At 46.6% G+C, this 27,964-nt stretch overlaps 1 protein-coding gene across 1 annotated transcript; it reads left to right on the top strand.

The window, feature by feature from the left end:
* The first annotated feature begins 5 nt into the window (after positions 1 to 5).
* COPG1 (COPI coat complex subunit gamma 1) lies at positions 6 to 27,964 on the top strand. The gene is made up of 24 exons (XM_025448376.3): positions 6 to 164; positions 1,091 to 1,143; positions 1,587 to 1,667; positions 2,133 to 2,204; positions 2,318 to 2,397; positions 3,903 to 3,978; positions 4,240 to 4,332; positions 4,721 to 4,807; positions 6,250 to 6,407; positions 6,495 to 6,628; positions 7,710 to 7,777; positions 8,182 to 8,370; positions 9,335 to 9,430; positions 11,334 to 11,577; positions 12,999 to 13,074; positions 16,609 to 16,712; positions 17,184 to 17,309; positions 17,619 to 17,687; positions 21,646 to 21,788; positions 22,114 to 22,285; positions 22,974 to 23,071; positions 24,076 to 24,214; positions 24,539 to 24,637; positions 27,485 to 27,964. The coding sequence occupies exons 1-24, from the start codon at positions 128 to 130 to the stop codon at positions 27,613 to 27,615; spliced, it is 2,625 nt and encodes an 874-aa protein (XP_025304161.1). The 5' UTR covers positions 6 to 127; the 3' UTR covers positions 27,616 to 27,964.

The following is a 27,964-nucleotide window of genomic DNA, read 5'->3' as shown; positions in this document are numbered from 1 at the left end:
CGCGTGCGCAGAACGCGGGACTACGTGGCTGGCCGGAAGTGGCCTGTGCGGAGCTGCCCCCGGGTCGCTGCCGCTTGCTGCACGGGTCTGCCACAAGGCTGCTGCTTCGCGCCCCGCCGGCACCACCATGCTGAAGAAATTCGACAAGAAAGACGAGGAGTCGGGTGAGGGGGCGTAGGCTGGGGGAGGCCGGACCCTCGCGCAGGCTCTCTGCACCCGCCCGGGGAGCCGTCCTTCCGGGCCCCTTCCTCGACGGGAAGCCGAGACCCGGGGACGGGGGTGGGCAGGGGTTGTGCCAACGTCCGCAGGGGGGCAGTGGCAGGCCTTGGAGAGCCCGAGCGTGCTCCGCTGCCCCCTCTCGGGGGCTCGACCACAGTTCGCTGGGTGACCTTGGGTGGGTCATGCGCCTCTGGGGGCCTCGGTTTCCCCAGCTGTTAGGAGGAGGGGCCCGGCCAGATGCACCGTGGTGGCTTTCTCAGTGAGACCCCTTGGGATTCACGGGGCTGCGTTGCTGCTGGCCGAACGGGAGCGTAATCTGTGGAGCCAGTGCTGTGGCTAAGAACCCTCTTTCATTTATTTATTCAGTAAACATGTGTTGAGCGCTTGCCGAATGCCCGGCACTGTATTGCATCCCGAGATTGTAGTAGAACAATGAGACCCTCAGGGCTTCATCTGGGAATATTAAGTCACAGGCCTAGTGGAGAAGCTAGACACCAACCAGATAAAGACACACGTAATTGATTACAAATGTGACATTTGCTGTGAAGAAATCCTCGTCACTAGGAGACAATGGTCCCCACACATTGTAGGGACTCAGTTAAGTACAAGTTGCATAAATGAATGCAAGACACCACACTGAGAAGCACAGAAGGACTGTACCAGGGCTGCTGGGTGACCGAGTGGTTTCGGGTAGAAGGAGCTCCCTGCAGAAGAGTGGTAGGATCTATGTGCAAGTTGTAGAGCTTTGATTGCCCTTCTGGAGTAATTTGAACTTGACTAGGTAGACAGTAGTGACATCTTTCCCTTCTCTATGTCTGCAAGGTTTGCAGTTTAGGCTTCCAACCCATACTCACTCTTCTTTGCTCTGTAGGTGGAGGCTCTAACCCATTCCAGCATCTTGAGAAGAGTGCAGTACTCCAGGAGGCAAGTATCATTTACCTTCTCCATCCTAAGTGTTCATAATCAACGTGTTCAAAATACTAACACCTTTAAAGTGGTGCTTTAAAGAACAGTAAGGGAGGAACCTGTTCCTGGAAAGACAGGAAAACTTCCTGGAGAGAGTTCATTATGCTCGCCTTTGTTGTTGTTCCTGCTCTCTGTTTCTTTTTCTACTTAACAAGTGTTTATTAAAAACCTGTTAGTAAGTCAGCACATCCCTAACTAATATTTAGGGAAGATTTGAGGAGTGGTTAGTAGATGAATTAAGGAAAAAACAAAACAACACTGTTTCCTCATGAAAGTAAGCTTTTTAGGCAAATGTATTTATTTACCCTGGGACTTCTCAGATTTTGAATGTGCTTGAGTGCAATCAATGGGAAGGAAATAAACCAGGCTAGAAAGTAATGTTCTTGGTTGCTTTTTATTAGGCTCGTGTATTTAATGAAACTCCCATCAATCCTCGAAAATGTGCGCACATCCTCACCAAGATCCTTTACCTCATAAACCAGGTAAGAGGATGGAACTTGGGGATCCCTGGGTGGCTCAGCAGTTTAACGCCTGCCTCCAACCCAGGGTGTGATCCTGGAGTCCTGGGATCAAGTCCCACATCAGGCAGGGAGCCTGCTTCTCCCTCTGCCTGCCTCTGCCTCTGTCTCTCTCTCTCTGCCTCTCGTGAATAAAGAAATAAAATCCTAAAAAAAAAAAAAAAAAAAAAAAAAAAGGATGGAACTTGGGGGGTGAGGGAAATGGTACTGGAGGTTGTTGGAGGGGTTGCTAAGATAGCCCTTCAGATATCTGACAGCTCCTGTGTGATGGTTGTCCAGCTCTGGGTCTCCTCAATGTCTAACTCTGATGTATTGCCCTTGGTGCCCTTGCCTCTGCAGGGTCTGAGGATCTGGCCTGGGCTGAACTGGCAGAAAGAGCCTTCTGGCCTCTCTGCCCCACACTGAGACTTTCTTTTTCGACTAAAACAGGGGGAGCACCTAGGGACCACTGAAGCAACTGAGGCCTTCTTTGCCATGACCAAGCTCTTTCAGTCCAATGACGTAAGTGCCCTCAGTCAGTATGGTCTACCTTTGTGTGGGTTGGAGTTTTCCTTACCTTGGCCCTCTTGCTGAGCCACGGGTCAGTTATAGGACTTTTCCTATTTATTTTCCAGCCCACGCTCCGTCGGATGTGCTACTTGACCATCAAGGAGATGTCTTGCATCGCTGAGGATGTTATTATCGTCACCAGCAGGTGAGTCTTAGGTCGATGGATGATGGTTCCCTTGATGGAGGCCATTGACACAGAGGCCGTTTTTTTCTCTTGTGTATCAGGCAATGAGATTTTGTTTAATATAATACCAGGCACCCTTTCCTCTTTTGTCTCCCTCATCCTTGTGTTCCTGCTGCCTACCCCATGGCAGCCTCCGGAGTGTGCAGTTTCCTTTTTAATTCTCTGACCTTACCTTAGAGCACAAACCCTTCCTTGCCTTGATTCCTCTCAGTCAACTGAGCCACCCTGGAACTTTCACAAAGACTTTAGTGAGTACCAAGAGAGAACACAAGAAAAATAGAGTGCAGGGGTATACAGACAGCCTTGCTTACCAATCACTGGTTTCTGCTGTAGACTGAGTTATTCAGGCGGCAGATGTGACTAAAATATAATCTCTGTTCTTAAGAACCAAGAATGTGGGGAGGGAAGGATGTTGTACATTACATCATAGGTCTCATTTAGAAAATATGTATTGAATGTCCACTAGTCCTTGTGAATAGTTCTGGGAATATAGCAGCAAAAAAAACTGACATGAGCTCTGCAGCCCCAGAATTGACAGAGAAATAACTAGGCAGACAGGTATTAAGATGTAATAGAGTTTAGGGACTCCTGAGTGGCTTAGCGGTTGAGCATCTATCTTTGGCTCAGGGCGTGATCCTGGAGTCCTGGGATTGAGTCCCACATTGGGCTCCCCGAATGAATCCTGTTACTCCTCCCTCTGCCTGTGTCTCTGCCTCTCTTTCTGTGTCTCCCGTGAATAAATAAACCTTAAAAAAAAAAAAAAAAAAGATATAATAGAGTTTATCATGATAGACTGTGAGAACAGACTAGAAGAATATCCCATTTGAATTTGGATCAGAAAAGGCCTCCTAGGGGTGCTTCGTTGGCTCAGTCGGTTAAGCATCTGCCTTTAGCTTAGGTCATGATCTCAGGGCCTTGGGAACGAGCCCTGTGTTGGGCTCCCTGCTCAGCAGGGAGCCTGCTTCTCCCTCTCCTTTTGCCCCTCCTCACTGCTCTTCTCTCTTGCATTCACACACTCTCTCTCAAATAAATAAAATCTTAAGGAAGGAAGGGATAGAAACCTAGATAAATAAATAGCAGGACAGAAGTGGGGGGGCGGGGGTCAGGAGTGCTCCAGGTTGAGGGAATAGCATATTCAAAGGCCTGGAGAGGAGAGAGCATGGCCTATTTGGGGACTTCTTTGTTAAGGAGTTTATACTTGGTGGTAATGGGCAATAGGAAGCCTTGGGAACGTTTCAACCCAAGCTGGGGAGTGACCTTGTCAGTTTCAAGCTTTATAAAAATCTCTCTTGTTGCCATGTGGGGTTTGACCAGGAAGGAGTAAGAATTTTGTGAGGGCATTAGTTAGGAAACTCATGTAGTAGTCCAGGCAAGCATGTTGACCAGAGCTGGATAGAAATGGATGGGGACATGGTCTCAGAGAGGCCCAGTTTCCTGTGTGTAGACAATGCCTTCCCCTCCTGCAGCCTGACAAAGGACATGACTGGGAAAGAAGACAACTACCGGGGCCCAGCTGTGCGTGCCCTTTGCCAGATTACTGACGTGAGTCTCCTGCCCCCTCCCAGCAGCCATTCTTCCCTGCTTCCTGGAGAGACTCAGTTATGATTTTCCTTCACATGCCTTAGGTTGTCCTGTGTCTCCTGGGTAAAACACTGAGCCAGGTGATGGGGTGCGGGTGGGGTGCAGGAACACCAGAAACAGGTTTGCCTCCTTCTTGCCCTCAATCTTCCCACCCATCATCTATACTCCTGACTATTGCCATGGATTGATAGTGTCCCCTCCCACCCCTACTTGTCCCCACAGAGCACCATGCTGCAGGCTATCGAGCGCTACATGAAACAGGCCATCGTGGACAAGGTGCCCAGTGTCTCCAGTTCTGCCCTGGTGTCTTCCCTGGTGTGTAGCTGGGGACCCTGGGGGGCTAGGCATCAGGTTGGGAAACTGAGGAAATATCAGTTGCTTTTCAGTAGGAAAAAAAGTGTTTCTATGTCCCCAGATCTGAGAGTCCCACCACCTTCTCAGTAAAGGGTACCAAGGAACTTTTGACCGATTCCTTAGGGTGACAGATTGTTGAAATTTTGGTCTGGTGGGAGATCTGTCACCAGGGTGGAGACTGAGGTTGAGAGCTGTTCTCATGCACTGTCTCACAAAACCAGGACAACAGGGCGTCTCTGGGCTGTCCAAGGGAGGATCCAGAGCTGGACTTAACTGTGAGCTGGGGCCAGGCAGTATGATGGCAGAGCACTCTGCCTACCTGCTTCTTAATGTGCTCTGTTGCCCGTAGCACCTGCTGAAGTGCAGCTTTGACGTAGTCAAGCGCTGGGTGAATGAGGCCCAGGAGGCGGCATCCAGCGATAACATCATGGTCCAGGTGAGGTGTGAACAGAGGAGTGGTATTTACAATTCTTAGGCATATGGCATGGCACTGGCCAGTCAGAAAGGACACTCTCCTGGAGATCCTGGTGGTCCCTAGCAGGGGCAGGCTTTAATCTTTTGTCCTTGGATTGTGGGGAGACTTGGGAATTTGGGAAAAGAATCCAGGGTACCCTTGGGAAGGTTTAAGTTAGAGGCTGCTTACCAGCTGGAACTGAAATATTCAAGTATTTGATAACCAGCCGAGTAGTGTTTGGGGGCATGGGAGGGAGCAAACCTGGCCCAGGGAGACAGAGAGCCTTTGCCAAGTTGGCTGTTAGTGGTGCATGTAAATACATTGGTGGGGCTTTCAGCCACTCAACTCTTTTTCAGTGACCTAGGCCAGGAATTCCTTTAATCTTTGTGAGTCTCAGTTTCCTTTCCTGTAAAATGGGAATGAAAGTTTCTGGCTCACAAGGCTGTAAGAATACTATGAGACAGCATCTAACAACACCTGACCTGTCCAGGGGCACCTGGGTGGCTCAGTCTCAGGTGTCTGCCTTTGGTTCAGTTCATGATACAACAGGCCTGGGATTGGGCCTCGTATTGGGCTCCCCACTCAGCAGAGCATCTGCTTCTCCCTCTGTCCCTCTCCTGCTTATGCTCCTTCTCTCTCTCTCTCAAATAAATAAAGTTAAGAAAAAAAAAAAGTCTGACCTTTCAGGTGCGTACCTGTAAGTGCTCCCTGTGTGCTTATCGCCTCTTTCTTCTCACTCCTTGTGCTGATTCTCCTCTCCAGGGCCGGCTGTGGCCCCTCAGAACACTTCCTGGGGTCAGAGAAGCTTCTCACATACAAGGCACCCACAGTTGCATGCCTTAGCCTTTGAATACCACTCTGGTAAAGAAAGAAAAAAGGAAAAGAAAACAAACAAAAAAAAAAAAAACAAAGGGCAGGGGGATAAGAATGAACTCTGTGTACCTTACATCTCCAAAAGGGGAATCCCTTGACTTTGTGCCCTCAGACCTAGCTTTGCCAGTGCCAGCCATGAGTCCTTGGGAGTCAGTAGGGCTACAAATAACTACCTTTAGGGGTGTCATAAGGTTTAACGCTGTAAGATCTCATGGGAGGAGCATGGGTCCATGCTCGAGGCCTGGCTCCCACTTTCTCTTGTTGAAAGACATCTCATCTTCTCCTGTTCTTTCATCTCTGGTTTTTGTTGTCCCCTCCACATCTGTACTCAGGCCGCCTTGCCAAAATTGGGGGTAGGAGCTAGGCTACAAATATACTCGTATGGTTTATTGAGTATTGTGTCAGAGGCCATCCATACAGAGCATCTGGGTAAATTGTTCATAGCCCCTCTGAGGTAGAATGAGAAGGCTAAAGCCCAGAGAGATGTACTGGCCTGCTGGTAGACCTGAGGTTCACATGTCTATACTATGCCATGGTCTCCTATCATCTAGTACCATGCTCTGGGGCTCCTGTACCATGTGCGTAAGAACGACCGCCTGGCTGTCAACAAGATGATCAGCAAGTTCACCAGGCACGGCCTCAAGTCTCCCTTTGCCTACTGCATGATGATCCGGGTGGCCAGCAAGCAGCTGGAGGAGGAGGACGGCAGGTAATGGCTCTCGGCTCCCCTGGCCAGGTAATGCCTCATTCAGTGTTGGGCCACCCCCAACTTCTTGCTGCCCATGTTCTTTTGTAGCCGTGACAGCCCACTGTTTGACTTCATTGAGAGCTGTTTGCGCAACAAGCATGAGATGGTGGTGTATGAAGCTGCCTCAGCCATCGTCAATCTGCCAGGTTGCAGCGCCAAAGAGCTGGCCCCAGCTGTGTCAGGTTACAGACATCCCTTCACCCAAGCCCCACATGTTTATGTCTGCTGGGAACTAGGCCCTGGGCCCAGGGGTCAGGGAAAAGAAAGAAAAAGCCCTCAAATAGGCCATAGTGTTATGTTAAGAGAAGTATTTGGGATCTAGTATGTATTTGGTACCAGGCACTGTACCAGGCTCTCTTGTGTGCCTTATGTTTGGGGATAGGGTACTTTTAGTTCCATCTTACCATTCATTAAAGAGCCTGGGGCTCTGATAAGAGGCAGAGGTGGGGTTCAGATCCACTCTGCAGCCTATCAGACTGGCTAGCCATGCCAAGAGAGCCTGGTGGAGGAACCCAATATTTATAAAACCAGTGCATTGGTCACTAGGGGCCAAGCTGTCTTAGACAAAGGAAGAACATTTCAGAGGGGTCCCTGAAGCCTGAACACTGGAGCCTGATGGCCTGGATTGGAGTCCTGGCTTCCTGACAGCCATGACACGGGGAGAGATATGCTGTCTGACGTGTAACCAGTTAGCATAGGAACCAGGGCAGTTGTTGAAGCCAGGATGGAGCTAATTCTGCTGGTTTCAGTGCATGCCCAGGAATGGGGAGTGCAGTTCTACTTCACAGAGGTAGAGGGCTCAGGCTTTAGGTACAGGCAGTCCTGGATTTCAGTCCTGGTTCTGGTAGCTAGCAGCTGCTCCAGAGTTAACTTTAGTAGCTTTACCCGTGTACTTAAGTCTCTGTATCTGTTAAACGGGGATAATAGCTGCTCTGTGAGATTGTGAGAAATGAATAAGACAAGGTATAGCAGCTCCTTAGCACAATGCCCGGAAAATAGCAGGTTCTCAGTAAGTAGCAGCCGGCATCATTCATAACATCCACTGGGCTCTCATAGGCATATCAAAGCCTCTTTGCTCATGAGCTCTCTTCCTTGGTTATGGTGAGGGTGCCAGCAGGGAAATGAGCACAGAGTTTGGGTCTGAACAGCTTCCTAGCCCTTGTGTGCCCTCCATGCCCTGTGCTGCCCTTCCCTGGAGGCCTGGGCTTTCCCAGCTGCTGAGTGGTGAGGGCAGCCTGGCACATGGCATCTGTATCCCCACAGTGCTCCAGCTTTTCTGCAGCTCACCTAAGGCCGCTCTCCGCTATGCTGCTGTCCGCACCCTCAATAAGGTAAGGGTTTAGAGGTGGGTAACTCTGGCCTTTTGAGAGGGTCAGGGGGGTGGCCTAATCAGCTGGAGGCATTTCAGTTACCCCTGACCTGAGTTACAAAAGGTGTGGTGCTGGTCACAGTTGCTTTCTACCAGATGGTGAGATGGGCTCGTCTGAGGCCAGAGCCATCAAAAAAGTCCCTTTTTGGGGCACCTGTGTCGCTCAGTGGTTGAGTGTCTGCCTTTGGCTCAGGTCATGATCCCCAGGCCCTGCGATCAAGTCCCTCACTGGGCTCCCTGCAGGGAACTTCTCCCTCTGCCTATGTCTCTGCTTCTCTGTATGTTTCATGAATAAATTGATAAAATCTTTAAAGAAAAAAAGAAAAAGGCCCTTTTTATATCTGTTCTCTCTGTCCTCTCAAACAGGTGGCCATGAAGCACCCTTCTGCAGTGACAGCATGCAATCTGGATCTGGAGAACCTGGTGACAGACTCAAACCGTAGCATCGCTACACTGGCCATCACCACGCTCCTCAAGACCGGCAGTGAGAGCAGCATCGACCGCCTCATGAAGCAGATCTCGTCCTTCATGTCAGAGATCTCAGATGAGTTCAAGGTACCCGGGTGTGCCTGGAACACCCACTGTCCCCAGAGTGAGGAAGACACTTTGTGCCTGCTCCTCCACATTCCCTAGCCCCCAGGCCAAGATTGACTGGGAGCTGGTCAGGCTTGAAGACTTGGTGGAGAGGGTGGCACTTTGCCCTTCTGAGGGCTCGGACTTGGGAGACACGCTCATCCTGCCTCTGGAACTTTGTCCTTATTGTTCCTTTGTGAGACCAGTTGTCAGGGCATGGAGCGAAGGCTGAGGGAGCAAATGTTGTCAGAGAGCTCTCATTTACTAGTATGGGCTGATGGTGGTGCTATTGATCAGTTTGGGGAAGGAGGGAGAGTCAGGTCCTGGATGAGCACAGCGAGAAGGTAATAGTGGTGATTGCAGATATGTTGAGTTTGATGTGCCAGTGAACACCAGGTGGAGTTGCCTGGTGGGCATTTGGAAACACTGGTCTTGAGCTCAGACAACAGACAAAGGTTTGAGAGTGAGCGGCATAATAGGTAAAACTACAGGAGCAGGAAGGACTGCCTAAGAGACTTTGTGCAGTGCTCACTTTGGCAGCACATGTACTAAAATTGAGACTGTGTGCAAAGGGGAGAGGGCCAAGACCAAAGTACCTAGGGAGGAACCAGATCAGCTGATGTGTAAGATTGTGGGGGTGGAGGTAGGAAGAGAAGCAGAACAGGTGGCAAGGAGAGGGGCCTGTGGACTTACTTTGAGGTCTGAGAAAAGCAGAGTCCGGATCCAGAGTCTGGGTCTGGGGCTCTTGGGACCTGTGTGCATGCCACCCTAGTTGGATGGGCTTAGGGATCATGTACTCCCTGAGGGTAGTGGAGTTCCTCTCTCCTCCTTGCCCTCTAGGTCCAGGGCCTGGCTGGACCTAAGGAAGGACTCTGTTGGCACGTAGTAAACTAAGTAACTTGACCCTAGTGTCAGGCCGCTGCTCACACATGTCTGTTTGACTCAGGTGGTGGTGGTCCAGGCCATCAGTGCCCTGTGTCAGAAGTATCCTCGCAAACACGCTGTGCTCATGAACTTCCTGTTCACCATGCTGCGGGAAGAGGTAAGAGCTGGCATTTGGGGCCTGCCAGGTCTCCTCGTGCAGGGAGTGACCTGGCTGCTAACTCCATGCTCAATTTGGAGCCAAGGTCCTCTTCTTGGGGGGTACCCAGATCAACCTATTAACGAGGTAGATTTCCTGGTGCCTGTGGCCTTTATACTCCTCATGAACCATAGTATAAACATACCAATTGCTAGTAATTACAGTAATAAGTAATGACTCACCACCCTGGCTTTAAAGACACAGCAGATGCCCTGTGGCGATGCTTATGCCAGAGTCAGGAACACCTGTGTTCACTGGTGTCTAGTATAGAAATTTTCTGGGCATTCCAAGAGCTCCAGGGGTGGTTTCTTCTGAAATTAATGCTAATAATGTATGTAACATTGGGTTCTATTTTTGTTTTTGATGTAAGTTTGTGACTCACACTGCCTTCCTTGGGTGTGTCAACAAAACCAGTTAATTCAGAGGAGCAGAAGCAAAGGGCTTTAGAGTAGAATTGGTCCCCAGATATCTAGTGCCCCTTTACCCCAGCCCAAAGTGGCCCTTGGAACAAGGCAGGTGAGGAACCCTTGCCTTGGGTATCTTTGGGATTCTTGCAATATTAGAGGGGAGGAGGGTGCTAATACTTAGGGAGTTTTTAGCTAATGGGTCCAACACTTTGGAGACACCACACAGCGTATACAATCTTGTGATCTTCATAACAGGCCTTGTCGACAGACATCATTTCCTCCCTTTAAAAATCAGGGATCTGGGGGATCCCTGGGTGGCTCAGCGGTTTAGCGCCTGCCTTTGGCCCAGGGCGCAATCCTGGAGTCCCGGGATCAAGTCCCACGTCGGGCTCCTGGCATGGAGCCTGCTTCTCCCTCCTCCTGTGTCTCTGCCTCTCTCTCTCTCTCTATCATAAGTAAATAAATAAATCTTAAAAAAAAAAAAAATCAGGGATCTGGGCAGCCCCAGTGGCTTAGCAGTTTAGTGCCACCTTCAGCCCAGGGCGTGATCCTGGAGGCCCCGGGATTGAGTCCCACATCAGGCTCCCTGCATGGAGCCTGCTTCTCCCTCTGTCTGTCTGCCTGCCTCCTTCAACCTCTCTCTCTCTCTTTCTCTCTCTCTCTAATATATAAATAAAATCTTAAAAAAAAAATCAGGGATCTGAGACTCAGGTGAAGTGACCTGCCTGTGGTCACCTGCCCAATCAGTATCTGAGCCAAAATCTGAACTAAGATGTATCTGGCTCCAGAGTCCATGGTTTTTCCCCATACCTCCTTTCCTCCCAGAAAAATTCATGGTTCCAAATATCAGTAAAATGTAAGACTTCATTCATTAGGGTGCAGCAGTCAGACACTGAAACCTTGTGTTCTAGAAATGGATCTGCTGCTTGTGCACAGGGGTATGTCCATTCACTAATCAGAGCAGCTGCCAGCGAAGCCTTGATGCAGTTAGTCTGAGCTTCTTGCTGCCCGCCCCCCCCTTCACTGCTTGCCTGGCTGTAAAACTGTTACCGAAAACAGTGTTTGAAGGTTTATAGTGTGCTTTCTCACATAACCGCCTCACTGAAATAAAACAGCATACAAATAGCATCTTAACCCTTCACAATAATCTGTGAACTAAGTACACTGATGGTCCTTATTATGAATATGCCTGAGGTTCGGACAAGGAAAGTAACTCACAGCCATACAACAAACCCAAAATATTTCTATTAAATGATCTACTATTAGATTTGCAAGGGCCCCAGCATGCATTCAGTCCAAGCCTTATATTTTACACAGAATATAAGCCAGGTCCCTGGTCTCCCTTGACCAGGTTCTGTGTTGGGACCGCTGTCCTTCGTCCTGGTTAGGTGTTGGGCCTCACAGCTCATTTCTGAAAAGAGCAACTTTCTTGCTCAGCTCAACCCCTCCCATTGCAGGGTGGCTTTGAATACAAGCGGGCCATCGTGGATTGCATCATCAGCATCATTGAGGAGAACACAGAGAGCAAGGAGACGGGGCTGTCACACCTGTGCGAGTTCATCGAGGACTGCGAGTTCACCGTGCTGGCCACCCGCATCCTGCATCTTCTAGGGCAGGAGGGACCCAAGACCAACAACCCTTCCAAGTATATCCGCTTCATCTATAACCGTGTAGTTTTGGAGCATGAGGAGGTCCGGGCAGGTGGGTCTGAGCTGGTGTTGAACTGGGGCTTTTTTTTTTTTTTTAAGATTTTTTTTATTTAATCATTGAAAGAGAGAGTGAGACTGTGAGAGAAGCACAAGCAGTGGGGAGAGTCAGAGAGGGAAAAGCTGACTCCCTGCTGAGCAGGGAGCCCGATGCGGGGCTAGATCCCAGGACCCCAAGACCATGACCTGAGTGGGAGGCAGATGCTTAACTGACGGAGCCACCCAGGCACTCCCCAAACTGGGGCTCTTAGCTGCTGCTTGAGCAAATGGCCTGCCAAAGGGACCTACGCCCCAGCCCACAGGCACTCTGTGTTCTTGCCTCACAAGCTCCATGATTTATAACATTGTGGAAAGGACCTCAGATGCTTGGGTATCACCCAGTTGGATGGTTCTTTAGCTCTCTGATTTGTTACTGATTTTTGGTTTTTAACTTTGACTACATGTTGGTGTTTAACTTTCTTTTATTTCTTGCTGTTTTTTGGTTAGCTTTTTTAAAAACTGTAGCTTTATTGAGATATAAATCACAGACTATAAAATTCACTATTTTTTTTTATTTTTTTATTTTTTTATTAAGAGAAGGAGCAGGGGAAAGAGGAGAGAGAAACTTAAGCTCCATACCAAGTGCAGAGCCTGATGCAGGGCTCTCTCTCACAACCCTGAGATCATGACCTGAGCCAAAATTGAGAGTCAGGTGGTTAACCAACTGAGCCACCCAGGCACCCCAAAATGCACTCTTTTAAATGAGTATACAATTCAGTATGCATCCATCATATTTTTCTCTTTTTTTAAGATTTTATTAATTTATTCATGAGAGACACACACAGAGAGAGAGAAAGGCAGAGACAGAGGCAGAGGGAGAAGCAGGCTTCATGCAGGGAGCCTGATGTGGGACCCGATCCTAGGACCCCAGGATCATGACCTAAGGTGAAGACAGATGCTCAACCGCTGAGCCACCCAGGTGTCCCGCCATCATATTCTTTATTTCAAATTTACTGTCTTCTAATGCCCCCACTGGACAGATCTTTCCAGTTTCAGCGATTGATATTCATTAATAATAGTTCATTTTCTTACGTTAATCCAAAGGTTAATAACTACAAATTGAGGCCATTTGTGTATAGAAGCTGAGCAACCTGTGTGTGGCTAGCTTCTGTGGCCTCATCTCAGTTAATGCCAAAATGGCTCCTGGAACCCAAGAATGGGGCTGCCTTCTCCATGAAACAGATGAGGGAGCTGAGGCCCAGTGAAGGTCCGTCCAAGACCAGTCATTGCAATGGTGGCAGATTTGGGCCTCCATGCTCAGGACTGCTTATAAGCTCTGGGGCTCTTCTGCTCAAACACCTGTTCCAAGTGCTGGAAGTGTCCGAGCTATGAGCTGTCAGGTGTGTTGAATAAATCATAGTTGCTTCATAAACACAGGTGCTGTGAGTGCTCTGGCCAAGTTTGGAGCCCAGAATGAAGAGATGTTACCCAGTATCTTGGTGTTGCTGAAGAGGTGAGTCTTTTTTAAAAACAGCTTTATTGACATATATTTTGCAAGCCATAAAGTTCACCAACTCAAAATGTGTAATGTGATGTTTTTTATTATGGGACAGAGCTGTGTAACCATCACCGTAATCTAAGTTTAAAACATATCTGTCATCCCCAATAGGAACCCTATATCCATGGTGCTTATACGGCAGACTAAATGTTGTACTAGGGTAGTACTTTCTGTGGATGTGTGTTCCTAGCATTAAGACTCCTTGGTCTCTGTGGGTTTTTTGCAATATATGAAGTTTGATGAGGCTGTTTTCAACTGTACCTGCTTGGCTGTTTTGCTGGTTAGCTGGTGAGGGTGGAGATAGAAAGAAAAGAAACCCTATATCCATTACTTGTCACTTTTCCCTCCCCTCAGCACCCCCCCTACTTAACCCCACACAACCACTAATCTACTTTTTATTTCTATGGATTTGCTCATTCTGGTCATTTCATGAAATGGAATCATTTAATCTGTGGGCTTTCATGTGTTTGGCTTCTCCACAATGTTTTTTTTCCAAGGTTCATTCATGCTGTAACATGTACCAATACTTCATTCCTTTTTATGGCCAAAGAATTCATTGTACAGGTAGACCACATTTTAGCTCTTCACCAAATTGACAGACATTTGGGTTCTTCCCATTTTTTAGTTCTTGCGAATAATGCTGTGGTGAACATTCACGTACAAGTTTCTGTGTGACCTGTGTTGTCAGTTCTCAAGAGAATTCACCCAGGAGGGGGAATTGTTGGGTCATACTAAATTCTGTTTTCATGTCTTTTGCCCATTTCATGATTAGATTGTTTGTTTTTTTGCCGTTGAGTTTAATAAGTTCTTTTTTTTTTTTTTTTTAAGATTTTATTTATTCATGAGAGACAGAGAGAGGCATAGACAGGCAGAGGGAGAAGCAGGCTCCACGCAGAGAGCCCGACCTGGGACTCGACCCCGGGTCTCCAGCATCACACCCTGGGCTGAAGGCGGCGCTAAACCGCTGGACCACCGGGGCTGCCCCTGATAAGTTCTTTATAGATCTTGGATACTAGCCCTTTATCTGATATGCCATTTGTGGATACCTTCTCCCATTCTGTAGGTTGTCTTTTAGTTTTGTTGACTGTTTCTTTGCTGTGCAGAAGCTTTTTATCTTGATGAAGTCCCAATAGTTCATTTTTGCTTTTGTTTCCCTTGCTTTCCTAGATGTATCTTGCAAGACATTGCTGTGGCCAAGTTCAAAAAGGGTGTTGCCTATAGGATTTTGATGAATTCATGTCTCACATTTAGAACTTTCATCTATTTTGAGTTTATCTTTGTGCATATTGTAAGAGAATCATCCAGTTTCATTCTTTTGCACGTGGCTGTCCAATTTTCCCAACACCATTTATTGAAGAGGCTGTCCTTTTTCCAGTGGATAGTCTTTCCTCCTTTGTCGAATATTAGTCAACCATAGTGTTGAGGGCCCATTTCTGGGTTCTCTCTTCTGTTCCATTGATCTATGTGTCTGTTTTTGTGCCAGTACCACACTGTTTTGGTGGATCACAGCTTTGTAGTACAACTTGAAACCCAGCATTGTGATGCCCTCGGCTCTGGTTTTTTTTTTTAATATTCCCCTGGCTATTCAAGGTCTTTTCTGATTCCACACAAATCTTAAGATGATTTGTTCCAACTCTCTGAAAAAAGTCCATGGTATTTTGGTAGGGATTGCATTGAACGTGTAAATTGTCCTGGGTAGCATTGACATTTTCACAACATTAATTCTTCCAATCCATGAGCATGGAATATTTCTCCATCTCTTTGTGTCTTCTTCAATTTCTTTCAGAAGTGTTCTGTAGTTTTTAGGGTATAGATCCTTTATCTCTTTGATTAGATTTATTCTTAGGTATCTTATGATTTTGGATACAGCTGTAAATGGGATTGACTCCTTCATTTCTCTTACTTCAGTCTCATTGTTAGTGTATAGAACTGCCACTGATTTCTGGGCCTTGATTTTGTTTCCTGCCACATTGCCAAATTGCTATATGAGTTCTAGCAATCTTGGGGTGGAGGCTTTTGGGTTTTCTATGTACAGTATCATGTCATCTGCGAAAAGGGAGAGTTTGACTTCTTCTTTGCCAATTTGAATGCCTTTTATTTCTTTTTGTTGTCTGATTGCTAAGGCTAGGACTTCTAGTACTATGTTGAATAGCAGTGGTGAGGGTGGAATCATGAAATGGGCAAAAGACATGAACAGAAATTTCACCAAAGAAGACATAAACATGGCCAAAAACACATGAGAAAATGCTCCACATCACTTGCCATCAGGAAAATACAAATCAAAACCACAATGAGATATACCACCTCACACCAGTTAGAATGGTGAAAATTAACAAGACAGGAAACAAACGTTGGAGAGGATGTGAAGAAAGGGGAACCCTCTTGCACTGTTGATGGGAATGTAAACTGGTACAGCCACTCTGGAAAACAGTGTGGGAGGTACCTCAAAGAGTTAAAAATAGAGCTGCCCTATGACCCAGCAATTGCACTGCTGGGGGTTTGCCCAAAGATACAGATGCAGTGAAAGACCGAGACACCTGCACCCAATGTTCATAGCAGCAATGTCCAAAATAGACAAACTGTGGAAGGAGCCTCAGTGCCCATCGAAAGATGAATGGATAAAGAAAATGTGGTCTGTGTATACGGTGGAATATTACTCAGCCATTAGAAATGACAAATAGGGCAGCCCTGGTGGCGCAGTGGTTTGGCGCCGCCTGCAGCCTGGGGTGTGATCCTGGAGACCTGGGATCGAGTCCCACATCGGGCTCCCTGCATGGAGCCTGCTTCTCCCTCTCCCTCTGCCTGTGTCTCTGCCTCTCTCTGTGTGTCTATGAATAAATAAAATCTTAAAAAAAAAAAAAAAGAAATGACAAATACCCACCATTTGCTTCAAGTGGATGGAACTGGAGGGTATTGTGCTGAGTGAAGTAAGTCCATCAGAGAAGGACAAACTATATGGTTTCACTCATACAGGAAATATAAAAAATAGTGAGAGGGATTATAGGGAACAGGAGAGAAAATGAGTGGGAAATATCAGAGAGGGTGACAATAGGAGAGACTCCTGAATCTGGGAAATGAACAAGGGGTAATGTAAGGGGAGGTGGGCGGGAGGAATGGGGTGACTGGGTGACGGGCACTGAGGGGGGCACTTGACAGGATGAGCACTGGGTGTTATGCTATATGTTGGCAAATCAAACTCCAATAAAAAAATTAAAAAATTGTTTTTTGACACATGCTGCTGGATATAGGAGATTGCTTTCTTCACTGGATGGACTTCAGGGAGGGGGTCCAGGGAATATGAATATGGCCACCCCTTAGGTAGTTAGAATATCATAGGCTCTTCTGTGCTTTTCATGCTTGGATTGCACATTTAGGGACCAAGCTTTAGGAGACTTGCTTCCTCTGACTGGCCTCTGATGAAGGCTTCCCGTATCCCTCCTGCTATCCCTGTGGGGCCCCAGCCAGGAAAACTGTGTGTTCTGACTGCAGGTGTGTGATGGATGATGACAATGAAGTAAGGGACCGAGCCACCTTCTATCTCAATGTCCTGGAGCAGAAGCAGAAGGCCCTCAATGCAGGGTATATCCTAAATGGTGAGTCTCACCGGCTCCTTTGACTTGGCCCCATCCCAGAGCTGTGGCCCTTCTCACTATTCCAGAGCAGGTGCACCTCACTGGGGAGGGGAAGCCTGAGGCAAGACACTTTCGGCTAGACTTGCATGGAAACTTCATGGTATCACTAACCTCAGGAGACCTACAATCTTGTGGTTCACACCAATGTGGGTGGAAACAGCTCGGTAAATTGAAACACTAGTCATTAATAAAAATCTCTCTTTGCATAGTACTCTACTCTCTATAAGTCACTTTTCTATATACATTTATCCCCATACCAGCTGTGTGAAGAAGGATATAGATGAGAAAGTGGAGGCCCAGAGGGTTTTAAGTGGTTTTCTCAGTGGTCTAGGGTCATAAAACCTAGGCCCCTGGGTCTCAATCTTTTGTGGGGGATTCCAGGTGCTCGTTCTGTCATGTATGCAGGCATGTCTGTCTCCCACTGGCTTCTAGGTCTGACGGTTTCCATCCCTGGTCTGGAGAGAGCTCTGCAGCAGTATACTCTAGAACCATCGGAAAAACCTTTTGACCTCAAGTCTGTGCCCCTGGCCACCACGCCAATGGCAGAGCAGAGAACAGGTAAGTAATATCTGTGCTCCTTTCAGAGGCCATCAGGTCCAAAGCTCTGTGGGAAGGTCTGCATGGGCCTTGAAGCCACTAAACCTAGTCAGGATGGGGGTGCTTACACCAAAAGGATGGAATAATCCTTTCTACATCTAGCTCCAGGACATAGAGACGCATGCACACACTCTTTCTCACGTGTTCTGTACTCTTACATGTTCACACTCTGTCAGGGGAGTTGGAAGTTATAATCCCTAAGTAACAGTTCTGTGGTCAACATGCCCCATTACTGGAGTTGTTGGTCACAATGTTTGTTTGCTCCTGCAGAAAGCACCCCCATCACAGCCGCCAAGCAGCCTGAGAAAGTGGCAGCTACCCGGCAAGAGATCTTCCAGGGTGAGTAGCAGTGCTTGGTGGGGCTCTTAGGACCTGGGCTTGGTCTCCTCAGCTTTAGGGTAGTTGATCTTCTCAGGGAAATTAGAAGAGACTCAATCAACAACAGTTCTTACTCTTTTTTTTTTTTTTTTTTTTTTAAGATTTTACTTCTTTTTTTTTAAGATTTATTTATTGATTTATGATGGACTTAGAGAGAGAGAGGCAGAGATATAGGAGGAGGGAGAAGCAGGCTCCATGACAGGAGCCCGACGTGGGACTCGATCCCAGGACTCCAGGATCGCGCCCTGGGCCAAAGGCAGGCGCCAAACCACTGAGCCACCCAGGGATCCCTTTACTTCTTAATTTGAGAGAGAGCATGAGTGGGGAAGGACAGAGGGAGAAGCAGACTCCCTGCTGAGCAGGGAGCCCAATGCTGGGCTTGATCCCAGGAACTTAGGATCATGACTAAGCCGAAAGCAGATGCTTGGGATTCCTGGGTAGCTCAGTGGTTAGGTACCTGCCTTCAGCCCAGGGCATGATCCTGGAGTCCCAGGATGGAGTCCCACGTCAGGCTCCCTGCATGGAGCCTGCTTCTTTCTCTGCCTATGTTGTCTCTGCCTCTCTCTGTGTGTGTCTCTCATGAATAAATAAATAAAATCTTAAAAAAAAAAAAAAAAGGAAAGAAAGAAAGAAAGCAGATGCTTAACTGACTGAGTCACCCAGACTCCCATCAACAACAGTTCTTATTCTGGAGTGCTGGGCCCTGAGGGTACCCTAGACAGCACATTTAATCCTCAGTTGTAAGGTATTGGGTCCATTTAGTATTGGAGGAATTGGAAGTTCAGAGAGAGAAAGTGATATGCCTAAAGTTGCATTAGCAAGAAAGTAGAGGGGTTGGAATTAAGATTCACATCAGACTGGCTCAAGGCTACCACTTAGCCTTGGTTCTGAGAGCTTGGGTGCCTGGAGCCCAGGCTGGTACCAGAGGTCAAATTCAGTATAGTCGGGATCCAGAGACCCTAGTATTTTTTCTTGGATTCCAGAGATGTTTAAGTCCACATTGTCTGGAAAGGTTTTATTTAGATATTTATCTATCCCTCTGGTCTTGCATCTATTTAAGGGTAGAGGCTGTGTATCTAATTGCCATACCATATTATCTACTGAATTCCCACCTTCAGGATCTAACATGTGCCCCTCTTTCTTCTTGAAGGATCTCCTATGCTCATCTCTTCTATTCCAGCTCTTCTGTCTTCTCTTAATTAGTTCTATATGGTTCTTCACAGGTTTTGTCTTTTATATGCTCTATCATGGCACTTAGAACAGAACCTTTCTTCCTCACGGTCAGTTCCCAATTATTGTTTAATTAAATCCCCCCCTTTTCCATTCCATTCGAGAATCCTATCTTCTATCAATTTACCTTTCAAATTCAGCAAAACTAGGATCTGGAACTAACTGGGACCACTCTAACACAGAATTTTTCCTTCTGTATTACCTTCTCCATGCTGTTACCACAAATCACCACAAGCTTAGTGGCTTAGCACCACACAAATTTATTGTCTTACAATTCTTTTTTTTTTTTTTTTTTAATTTTTATTTATTTATGATAGTCACACACACACAGAGAGAGAGAGAGAGAGAGAGAGGCAGAGACACAGGCAGAGGGAGAAGCAGGCTCCATGCACCGGGAGCCCGACGTGGGATTTGATCCCTGGTCTCCAGGATCGCGCCCTGGGCCAAAGGCAGGCGCCAAACCGCTGCGCCACCCAGGGATCCCTATTGTCTTACAATTCTGAGGGTAGAGGTCTAAAATGGGTTTCACTGTGTTGGTATTGCTGAGCTCCCTCTGGAGGCTTTAGGGGAGAAACATGTCTTTGCTTTTTCTAGTTTCTGGAGGCCTCCTTCATTGCTCTCCTAATGATCCCTTCCTTCACCTTCATAGCCAGCACCTTCACAGTCAGCCAGATCTGACTCTGAGCCTTTTGCCTCCTTCTCATAAGGATCCTTGTGATTACTTTGGGCCCACCCAGATAATCCAGGATAATCTCGCCTTCTCAAAAATACAACTTAATCGCATCTGCAAAATCACTTTTACCATGTGATGTAACGTATTTACAGGTTCTGGGAGTTAGCCTGTGTACGTCTTGGGGCCACCATTCTGACATACCTTCGAAGGAAGACTCCTTCTAAATCTCTAAGGGGCTGTGAATTTCATCTTTAAACAGTCTTCCAAAGCCTAACGTTTATTGATCACCTGTTCAGTTCTAGGAATTTTGCTAGATCCTGATATTTATTGCTTCATTTATCTTTACAACAACACTGTGAACAAGATTGTTAAATCTATTTTATTGGTGAAGAATCAGACACTCAGTGTTAACTGATAGCTTCTATAGAATCCCCTGGGTTAGTTAAGTGTCAGGTGTAGAAACATGGTGCTCCAAGAAGTAAATTCCCACAGAAAAAGCACTGTAGTAGCTCATGATCATGATGGCCCAAAAGTGCCCTTTTCTGGCTCTTTCTGGGCTTTTTACTGCCCAGATATCTAGGCTGGCTCTTTCTGGGCTTTTTACTGCCTGCACATTCATCAGATGCAGTCCTGTAGGTGGCAGAGGACTGAAGCAGTCACAAAGAGAAAGCAAAAAATAATAATAATGCCTACTTTTTTTGTCTCTACCCATGAAACATGAATTGAGTACCTACTAAGTTCAGGGCAAAATAATCAGATCCCTGGCCTTGCCACAATTCCTGTCCTTACAGAGTTCAACTTAATTGGGAAGACAAGTTAAAAATCTTAGGGCAGTGGTCTACACATATTAGTGTACATCAGAAACATCTGAGAAATTTTCTTAGAAATGAGATTCCTGAATCCCAGAGCCAGAGCATATTTATGATGGGCCAAGAATCTGAGTTTTTGACAAGTCACACCCTTAGATAACTCTTGACACCAGTGATCCATGACCATACTTTGAGAAACGATGCCCCTACTGTAGAACAGGGAAGAGAGCAGTAGGCACAGTCATCATAGACAAACATGGTGTGCAGACTGCTGCCAGATGTGGGCCTGTAGGCCAGAAGACCCAGCCCACTGCTGGAAGCAGGCTTTGGGGTGTAGGGATAGGTTTACCAGGTGCCCAAGACCACTTGAAGTGAGGTTTTCTACAAGTCTGAATCTGAAACATCTCATTACTGGCCGGTTTATCTTAACTGACAAATGTATAGGACCAGTTTGTTCTTTTGCCTGATTCTGTGGCTGTAACGTCATTCATCTCATCTTTAGAGTTTTTCTTTTTTTTTTTTTTTTTTTTTTAAGATTTTATTTATTCACCAGGAACACAGAGAGAGAGAGGGGGCAGAGACACAGGCAGAGGGAGGAGCAGGCTTCATGCAGGGAGCCTGATGTGGGACTCGATCCCAGGTCTCCAGGATCACACTCTGGGCTGAAGGCGGCGCTAAACTGCTGAGCCACTGGGGCTGCCCAGAGTTTTCCTTTTAAGAATTCTTGCTGGGATCCCTGGGTGGCACAGCGGTTTGGCGCCTGCCTTTGGCCCAGGGCGCGATCCTGGAGACCCGGGATCGAATCCCACATCGGGCTCCCGGTGCATGGAGCCTGCTTCTCCCTCTGCCTCTGTCTCTGCGCCTCTCTCTCTCTCTCTGTGACTATCATAAATAAATAAAAATTAAAAAAAAAAAAAAAAAAAAGAATTCTTGCTGAGCTTCTAAAGTTGTAGGAGTCTCCAAATGGATTAGGCCTCAGACATTGGGGTCTCTCAGTCAGTTTTCTGTGGCTGAGGTCTTTTGTTAGCAAGAGGAGAAAATGTATTTGTATATTTGGGAAATAGCGAGTAACCCGTTGTGTATACATATACATCCATCTCAGTAGGGTGAAAGACATGGAGAGTTGGCCATGAGCATATATTAGAAACCATCACAGGTTGGTCTGGGAATTAAAAGGCTGAGTGAATTTGTGGCCTGTGGCTTTCAGAGCAGTTGGCGGCAGTGCCAGAGTTCCATGGCCTGGGGCCCCTCTTCAAGTCTTCGCCTGAGCCTGTGGCCCTCACTGAATCAGAGACAGAGTATGTCATCCGCTGCACCAAACACACCTTCACTGATCACATGGTGTTCCAGGTGAGAAGGGAGTGCCGAGGCCATGCTGGGGCTTGGGCCTAGGGAGTGGTCTTAAGTGCGACAGGTCCTATAGGGTCCCACACTGATTTGGTCAGGAGCCCAATTTAATGATAGGTTCTGTCACCAGCTGGTATGTATCTTGCAGTCTTGACCCAGGACTTCTCTGGCTCTTATGTGTCAGCATTGGGACAGGGAGCCTGCGCAGAGGTACTGGGATAGGAATTAGTTTGGCTCATGGGGTGAGTTAGGATCTCTGGGCTGTTCCTCTACAGCAGGGCTTAGACCTAGAGCAGTCTCTTAGCAACCCTTCTCCTCCCTGGTTCAGTTTGACTGCACAAACACACTCAACGACCAGACCTTGGAGAACGTCACAGTGCAGATGGAGCCCACTGAAGCCTATGAGGTGGTCTCTTACGTGCCTGCCCGAAGCCTACCCTACAACCAGCCTGGGACCTGCTACACATTGGTGTCACTGCCCAAGGAAGACCCCACAGCTGGTGAGCCCCTCTCCAGAAATCACCCTGGACCATGTGAGAACCCTGGGGATCCAGATGGTGTGGGCCAGATGTACACCAGCCATTTGTCTCCTCTGAGAGCTTCAACTCCTTGATTTCAGTCTTGAGGAAAAGAAGAAGAAAGGCTGAGTCCTGGGAACTTGTCCTACATCATCCCATTTCACCCTCATAGTCTCCTAAGGGGATAAGTACTGCTCTCCCTATTCCTAGATGAGACTCAGGGTAAAGGACTTGCCTGAGCTCCTGTGGCTGGTAAGAGGCAGAACCCAGGTCTCTCTGGTTCTCAACTTGTACTTTTTCATTTTACCATGAGAGTACAAAGATAGGCACAAAGACTCAAACACCCCAGCTCCACTCCTTCCAAGGGACCCACCAGCGTCTTTTTCCAGACCTTGGACGTTGGACATGTGACTGGCATGGGCTTAGCCATCCTGAAAGCACTCCTGCTTTCCTCTTTCTTCCTTCCCTCTGAGGGGGCTCCTCAGACCCATGACTTAACTCTTCCACAAGGTGGTATCTTCTGTCCAAATTTGTGGGATTGGATGGCTATTTTGTGTGGGGTTGCTGCTATTGATAATATAACACAGGCCATGGCCACCTGCCCTATGGAGGAACTTATCCCCTGTAGGGACTAGGGCCAACCTGACCACCCAGCCTTTCTTCTCTGCAGTGGCCTGCACATTCAGCTGCATGATGAAGTTCACTGTCAAGGACTGTGACCCCACCACTGGGGAGACTGATGATGAAGGCTATGAAGATGAATATGTGGTAAGAAGCTAGTGTTGGAAGGCTCAATTTTGTGCCTAAGGTTGCAGAGCAGCCCCTTCCAGGAGCTAACAATTAGACTTCAAGCTTTCTAGAGAATTGGATTGGTTTGCATCTGTTGAGTAGTCCTTTCATGCACTCAAAGGACGTCTAATTCCACTTTTCTGAGCTTGGATGAGCTGAGTGCAGGATTGCTCTGGAGTTTGACCGTGGGGCAGTGTGGTTCAGTACCATCTGAGGGCAGACTCAATCTGGTGATGCAAATTGTTCCAGCTCCTCGTGACTAGAGGGACAGTCACTGTGGAATATAATTGACATTGTCACACGGGGGCCATTGTTAAGGGGACCTCCCGAAGCCAGCAGTAACCCTAAGAGCAGGAATTGCCCTAGGATCAAGTGAGCTCCTTGGGAGAACTGGGCCTGAGGATTGCTTCTGCTGTGGGAGTGGAGTCCTACTTACATACCTGAAACAAACATCCCCAAGAGTAGGGGCTCAGTGAAGAGCTGGTGGCTGGATGAATGGGGAACCTTTATGTGCTCTCTCAGTCCAAGGTTGGGGGTTAATATGTGTCAGGTTCAGAGAGGACACAGCTGAGATGGAGGCTAGGGGTCCAGAATCTGTCAGGCTCAGAGATTCTGAGGCAGAGGGTGGGATCTGATGAGTCATAAGTGTCCGAGCCGTAGAAGGCAGACCTTTGGATCCTTAAGGCACTGACTCTAGGCAGGCTTCCAAAGGGACGTGACCTTGCAGCTGACATCCTAAGGTGAGCACTTGGGTCAGGGCATTTCTATTGAAAGGACACCACTTGGCTGTGAGCACCTGAAGGAAAGTCCAGTTACTGTATGTCCCCAGAGCCAAGCACAGTGCTCTGTGTCTAGTGAGCACTTGCCCAATGCGTTGAAGAAAGGGATAAGCAGTGAGTGCAGAGCAGAGGCCCCACAGGTGTGCAGAACAGGAACCCATTCCCCCGGAGGTGTATGCCTAACTTCCACCTCCATCTCCACAGCTGGAAGATCTGGAAATCACTGTTGCTGATCATATCCAAAAGGTCATGAAACTGAACTTTGAAGCAGCCTGGGATGAGGTAGGGGATGAGTTTGAGAAAGAGGAAACATTCACCTTGTCTACTATCAAGACACTTGAAGGTAAAATCCTTGGCTATTGAAATGTGTCCTCCCCTTTCACTCCTCCTGGCCTTGGCCCCCCAGGAACCCAGGGCCATGTTGAGAGTATATACTTCAGATGGCACTTCATGAAAAGGCCCTTAGAGAGGGCCTGGCTGGCTCAATAGAACAGCATGTGACTCTTGATCACAGGGTCATGAGTTTGAGCCCCACATTGAGTGTAGAGATTACTAAATAAAATTTTTAAAAGCGCAACTTAGAGCAGGCTTAGAGGATGGGGGAGTGGTGGTGACACAAAGGTAGAAATGAGATGTGGCTTAATGATGCTGGGATTTCTCCCTATAGAGGCTGTGGGCAATATCGTGAAATTCCTGGGAATGCATCCTTGTGAGAGGTCAGACAAAGTGCCAGATAACAAGAACACCCACACATTGCTTCTGGCTGGTAAGCAACACTTCTAGGTGGGAAGGGCCTACGTAGTTTACAGTCTGCATGCTACTGTGCCCTGGGTTGAGGGCTCCCACTGGGAACATGGGGATTCAAATTTATAGCATTGAAGATTCACAAAGTAAGGGGCACCTGGGTGGCTCAGTCGGTTAAGCGTCTGCGTTCAACTTAGGTCATGATCTTAAGGTCCTGGAATGGAGCCCTGTGTCCGTCTCTCTGCTCAGTGGGGAGCCTGACACTCCCCCTGCTTGTGCTCTCTCTCACTCTGTAGAATAAATAAAATCTTTAAAAACACAAAAAAGAAAATTCATAGAGTAAAAAAAGCCCAGCAGTGAAATATCCGACCCTTGCTGCCTGTCATCTATCTAGTTCCTTTCCGACAGGTGACTGATCAGCATTGTTATTATAAACAGTGATTTTATGGATACGAACACTGACATGCACAATTTCCTATTTTAACTCAGATGTTTACGTGTAAATAGTATATATATTGTCTTTCCTATGCTTGGCTGGCTCAGTCGGTAGAGCATGTGATTCTTGATCTCAGGGTCCTAAGTTTGTGCCTCACGTTGGGGGTGGAGATTACATTAAAAATATATTTAAAAATACATAGAGTTTCCTCTTTTTCTAATTAAAAATATATTTAAAAATACATAGAGTTTCCTCTTTTTCTAATTGTAGTAAAATGTACATAATGTAAAATTTACCATTTTAAGCTCAGGTATACAGCCCAGTGGCATGAAGTATATCTGCATTATTGTGTAGATATTAGCACTGTTCTTCTCCAAGACTTTTTTATCATCCCAGAGTAAATCTTCATACTTTTTTGTAGCTTCCTTATATTCCATTGTATGGGTGTACCATAATTTATAGAATCAGCCTGCATTGATAAATATATAGATTGTTCCAGGCTTTTTGCTATTACAAACAATGCTACAGTGACTAATCATGCACACACACATACTTTATTTTGCATGTATTCCCTGAGGATATCTATAGGATAAACTTCCCAAGGCATTACCAGGTCAAAGCGCATTTCTCATTTTGATATAAATTTCTAGTTGCCTTCTTTTTTTTTTTTTTTCTAGTTGCCTTCTATTGGAACTGTATGCCTTTCCTTCCACACTGTGGACAACATAGTATGTTATCAGTATAATACAGTAATCAGTAATATACAGAGTATATTATCAGGTCATTATCAAATGATCTTTGCCAGTCTGGGTGGAAAATGGTATCTTAGTGTAGTTTTTATTTTATTTTATTTTATTTTTTAAATTTTATTTATTTATTCATGAGAGACACACAGAGCAAGGCAGACATATAGGCCGAGAGAGAAGCAGGCTCCATGCAGGGCGCCCGATGTGGGACTTGATCACAGGTCTCCAGGATCACACCCTGAGCCAAAGGCAGATGCTCAATGGCTGAGCCACCCAGGTGTCCCTGTAGTTTTTATTTTATATTTCTTGTATATTGAAAGAAGTTAAGCATTCTTCCCAAATATGTGTGCCATTTGTATTTCTTTTTCTGTGAATTATTTCCATATCCTTTCTCAAATTCTCTACTAGGTTGATTGGTCTTTTTTTAATAGGAATGGTATTTTAAGAAGTCAACATGGAAATTTTCAAACTTACACAAAAATTGAATGCTATAAAAAAAAAAAAATTGAATGCTATAATGAGCCCTCATGTGCTCATCTTCCAGTTTCAGTAACTTAACAGCATCCATACCGCCACTCCCTCTATCCCCCAACCCCGGTTTATTATTTTATTTTATTTTATTTTATTTTATTTTATTTTATTTTATTTTATTTTATTTATTTTTTTATTTTTTTATTTTATTTTATTTTATTTCATTTTTATTATTTTTTTAATAAATAAATTTATTTATTTGTTCATGAGAGCCACAGAGAGAGAGAGAGGCAGAGACAGAGGCAGAGGGAGAAGCAGGCTCCATGCAGGGAGCCTGACATGGGACTCGATCCTGGGACCCTGAGATCACGCCTTGAGCCGAAGGCAGACAGACACTCAACCGCTGAGCCACCCAGGCGTCCCATCCCCAGTTATTTTAAAGAAAATTCCAGATACAGCATTTTGTATGTAAATGTCTCTATATCTGTATATTTCTCTAAGAGATAATGATGCCTTGTTTAAAGGAGTGGGGGCAATACAATTATCACACCTAAAACTGAACAAAAGGAAATGGGAGATTTTCTTTTTTTCCTGTTTCTCTTTTTTTAAGATTTTATTTATTTATTCACGAGAGCTGCAGAGAGAGATCCCGGGACTCGGGACTCTGGGTTCTCGCCCTGGGCCGAAGGCACGCACTCAACTGCTGAGCCACTCAGGCGTCCCTTTTTCCTGAGTGTTTCTAAACAGGGTTGGGAGGCAGTTCTGCTTCAGTGCCCTGCTCACAGCTGATAGACCCCAAGCGGTTGTTTCTGGCCACACTGAAGCAACCTAGTCCCCTGGGTCTTGCAGACACCTGCGATGTGGTTTTGTCATGAAGGGGCTGTCCCTTCATCTTTGCTCTTAGATTTAGCCAACATGCATGAGAGCCTCTGTGATGCCAGGTAAAAGCCTTGTATGTTTTATTAATTCATTTGCACCTGGCAAAAGCTTAAAAAACAGTATAATTATCTCCTTTACTTCATAGTTGAGGATACTGTAGCTCAGAGAGGTAAAGTGACTTGCATAAAATCTCAGGGATTTCAGCCCAACTCCCGTTTGCAGGCCCACTCCCGTTTCACTGCATCACAGCTGCCTTGATGAGTTGCTACAAATCCCACCCTTAGCCCACTCTCTGCAGCTTCTTCCTTACACACCTGTACTTCTCTCTTTCCTCTAGGTGTGTTCCGGGGAGGTCATGATATCTTGGTGCGCTCCAGACTGCTGCTTTTGGACACAGTAACAATGCAGGTGACAGCCAGAAGTTCAGAGGAGCTGCCAGTAGACATCATCTTGGCATCTGTGGGCTAAGGGGCCAGACTGCATGGACCCTGCTCCTACCCTTTTCCCCTCAACACTACGCAGAAGTCATGCCTTCATCCTGAATTCCAATGGAAACTCCTTCCCAAGCCTCTGCATTCAAAAACAACTAGGAATCACTGGGGAAAAAAAAAAATTTTTTTCCCTGCAGGACTGCTAGGGGATAACTTTTTTTTTTCCTTTTTTTAAATAGGGGATGATTTTAGCTTGTCCTAGAACCTGTTGCCCTTCTTGTCAGGGTAGGACATCGCAAATGAATAAAATGCTCGCACCTCCTCTTGAATTTATCCCCAAGAAAACCATCTTATCCATATAAATAAATCAGCATGTATTTATTGAA

The sequence above is a fragment of the Canis lupus genome, chromosome 20 (assembly GCF_003254725.2).
Source record: "Canis lupus dingo isolate Sandy chromosome 20, ASM325472v2, whole genome shotgun sequence".
Classification (NCBI taxonomy): Eukaryota; Metazoa; Chordata; class Mammalia; order Carnivora; family Canidae; genus Canis; species Canis lupus.
This window is presented reverse-complemented; position numbering and strand designations above follow the sequence as displayed.

Excerpts from the sequence above, each read along its gene's own strand:
- COPG1 (XM_025448376.3), top strand. The coding sequence starts at position 128 with ATGCTGAAGAAATTCGACAAGAAAGACGAGGAGTCGG. Across the intron at positions 17,310-17,618 it reads AATGGCAGAGCAGAGAACAG|AAAGCACCCCCATCACAGCC; the intron begins GTAAGTAATATC and ends TTGCTCCTGCAG. Across the intron at positions 23,072-24,075 it reads GCTATGAAGATGAATATGTG|CTGGAAGATCTGGAAATCAC; the intron begins GTAAGAAGCTAG and ends CCATCTCCACAG.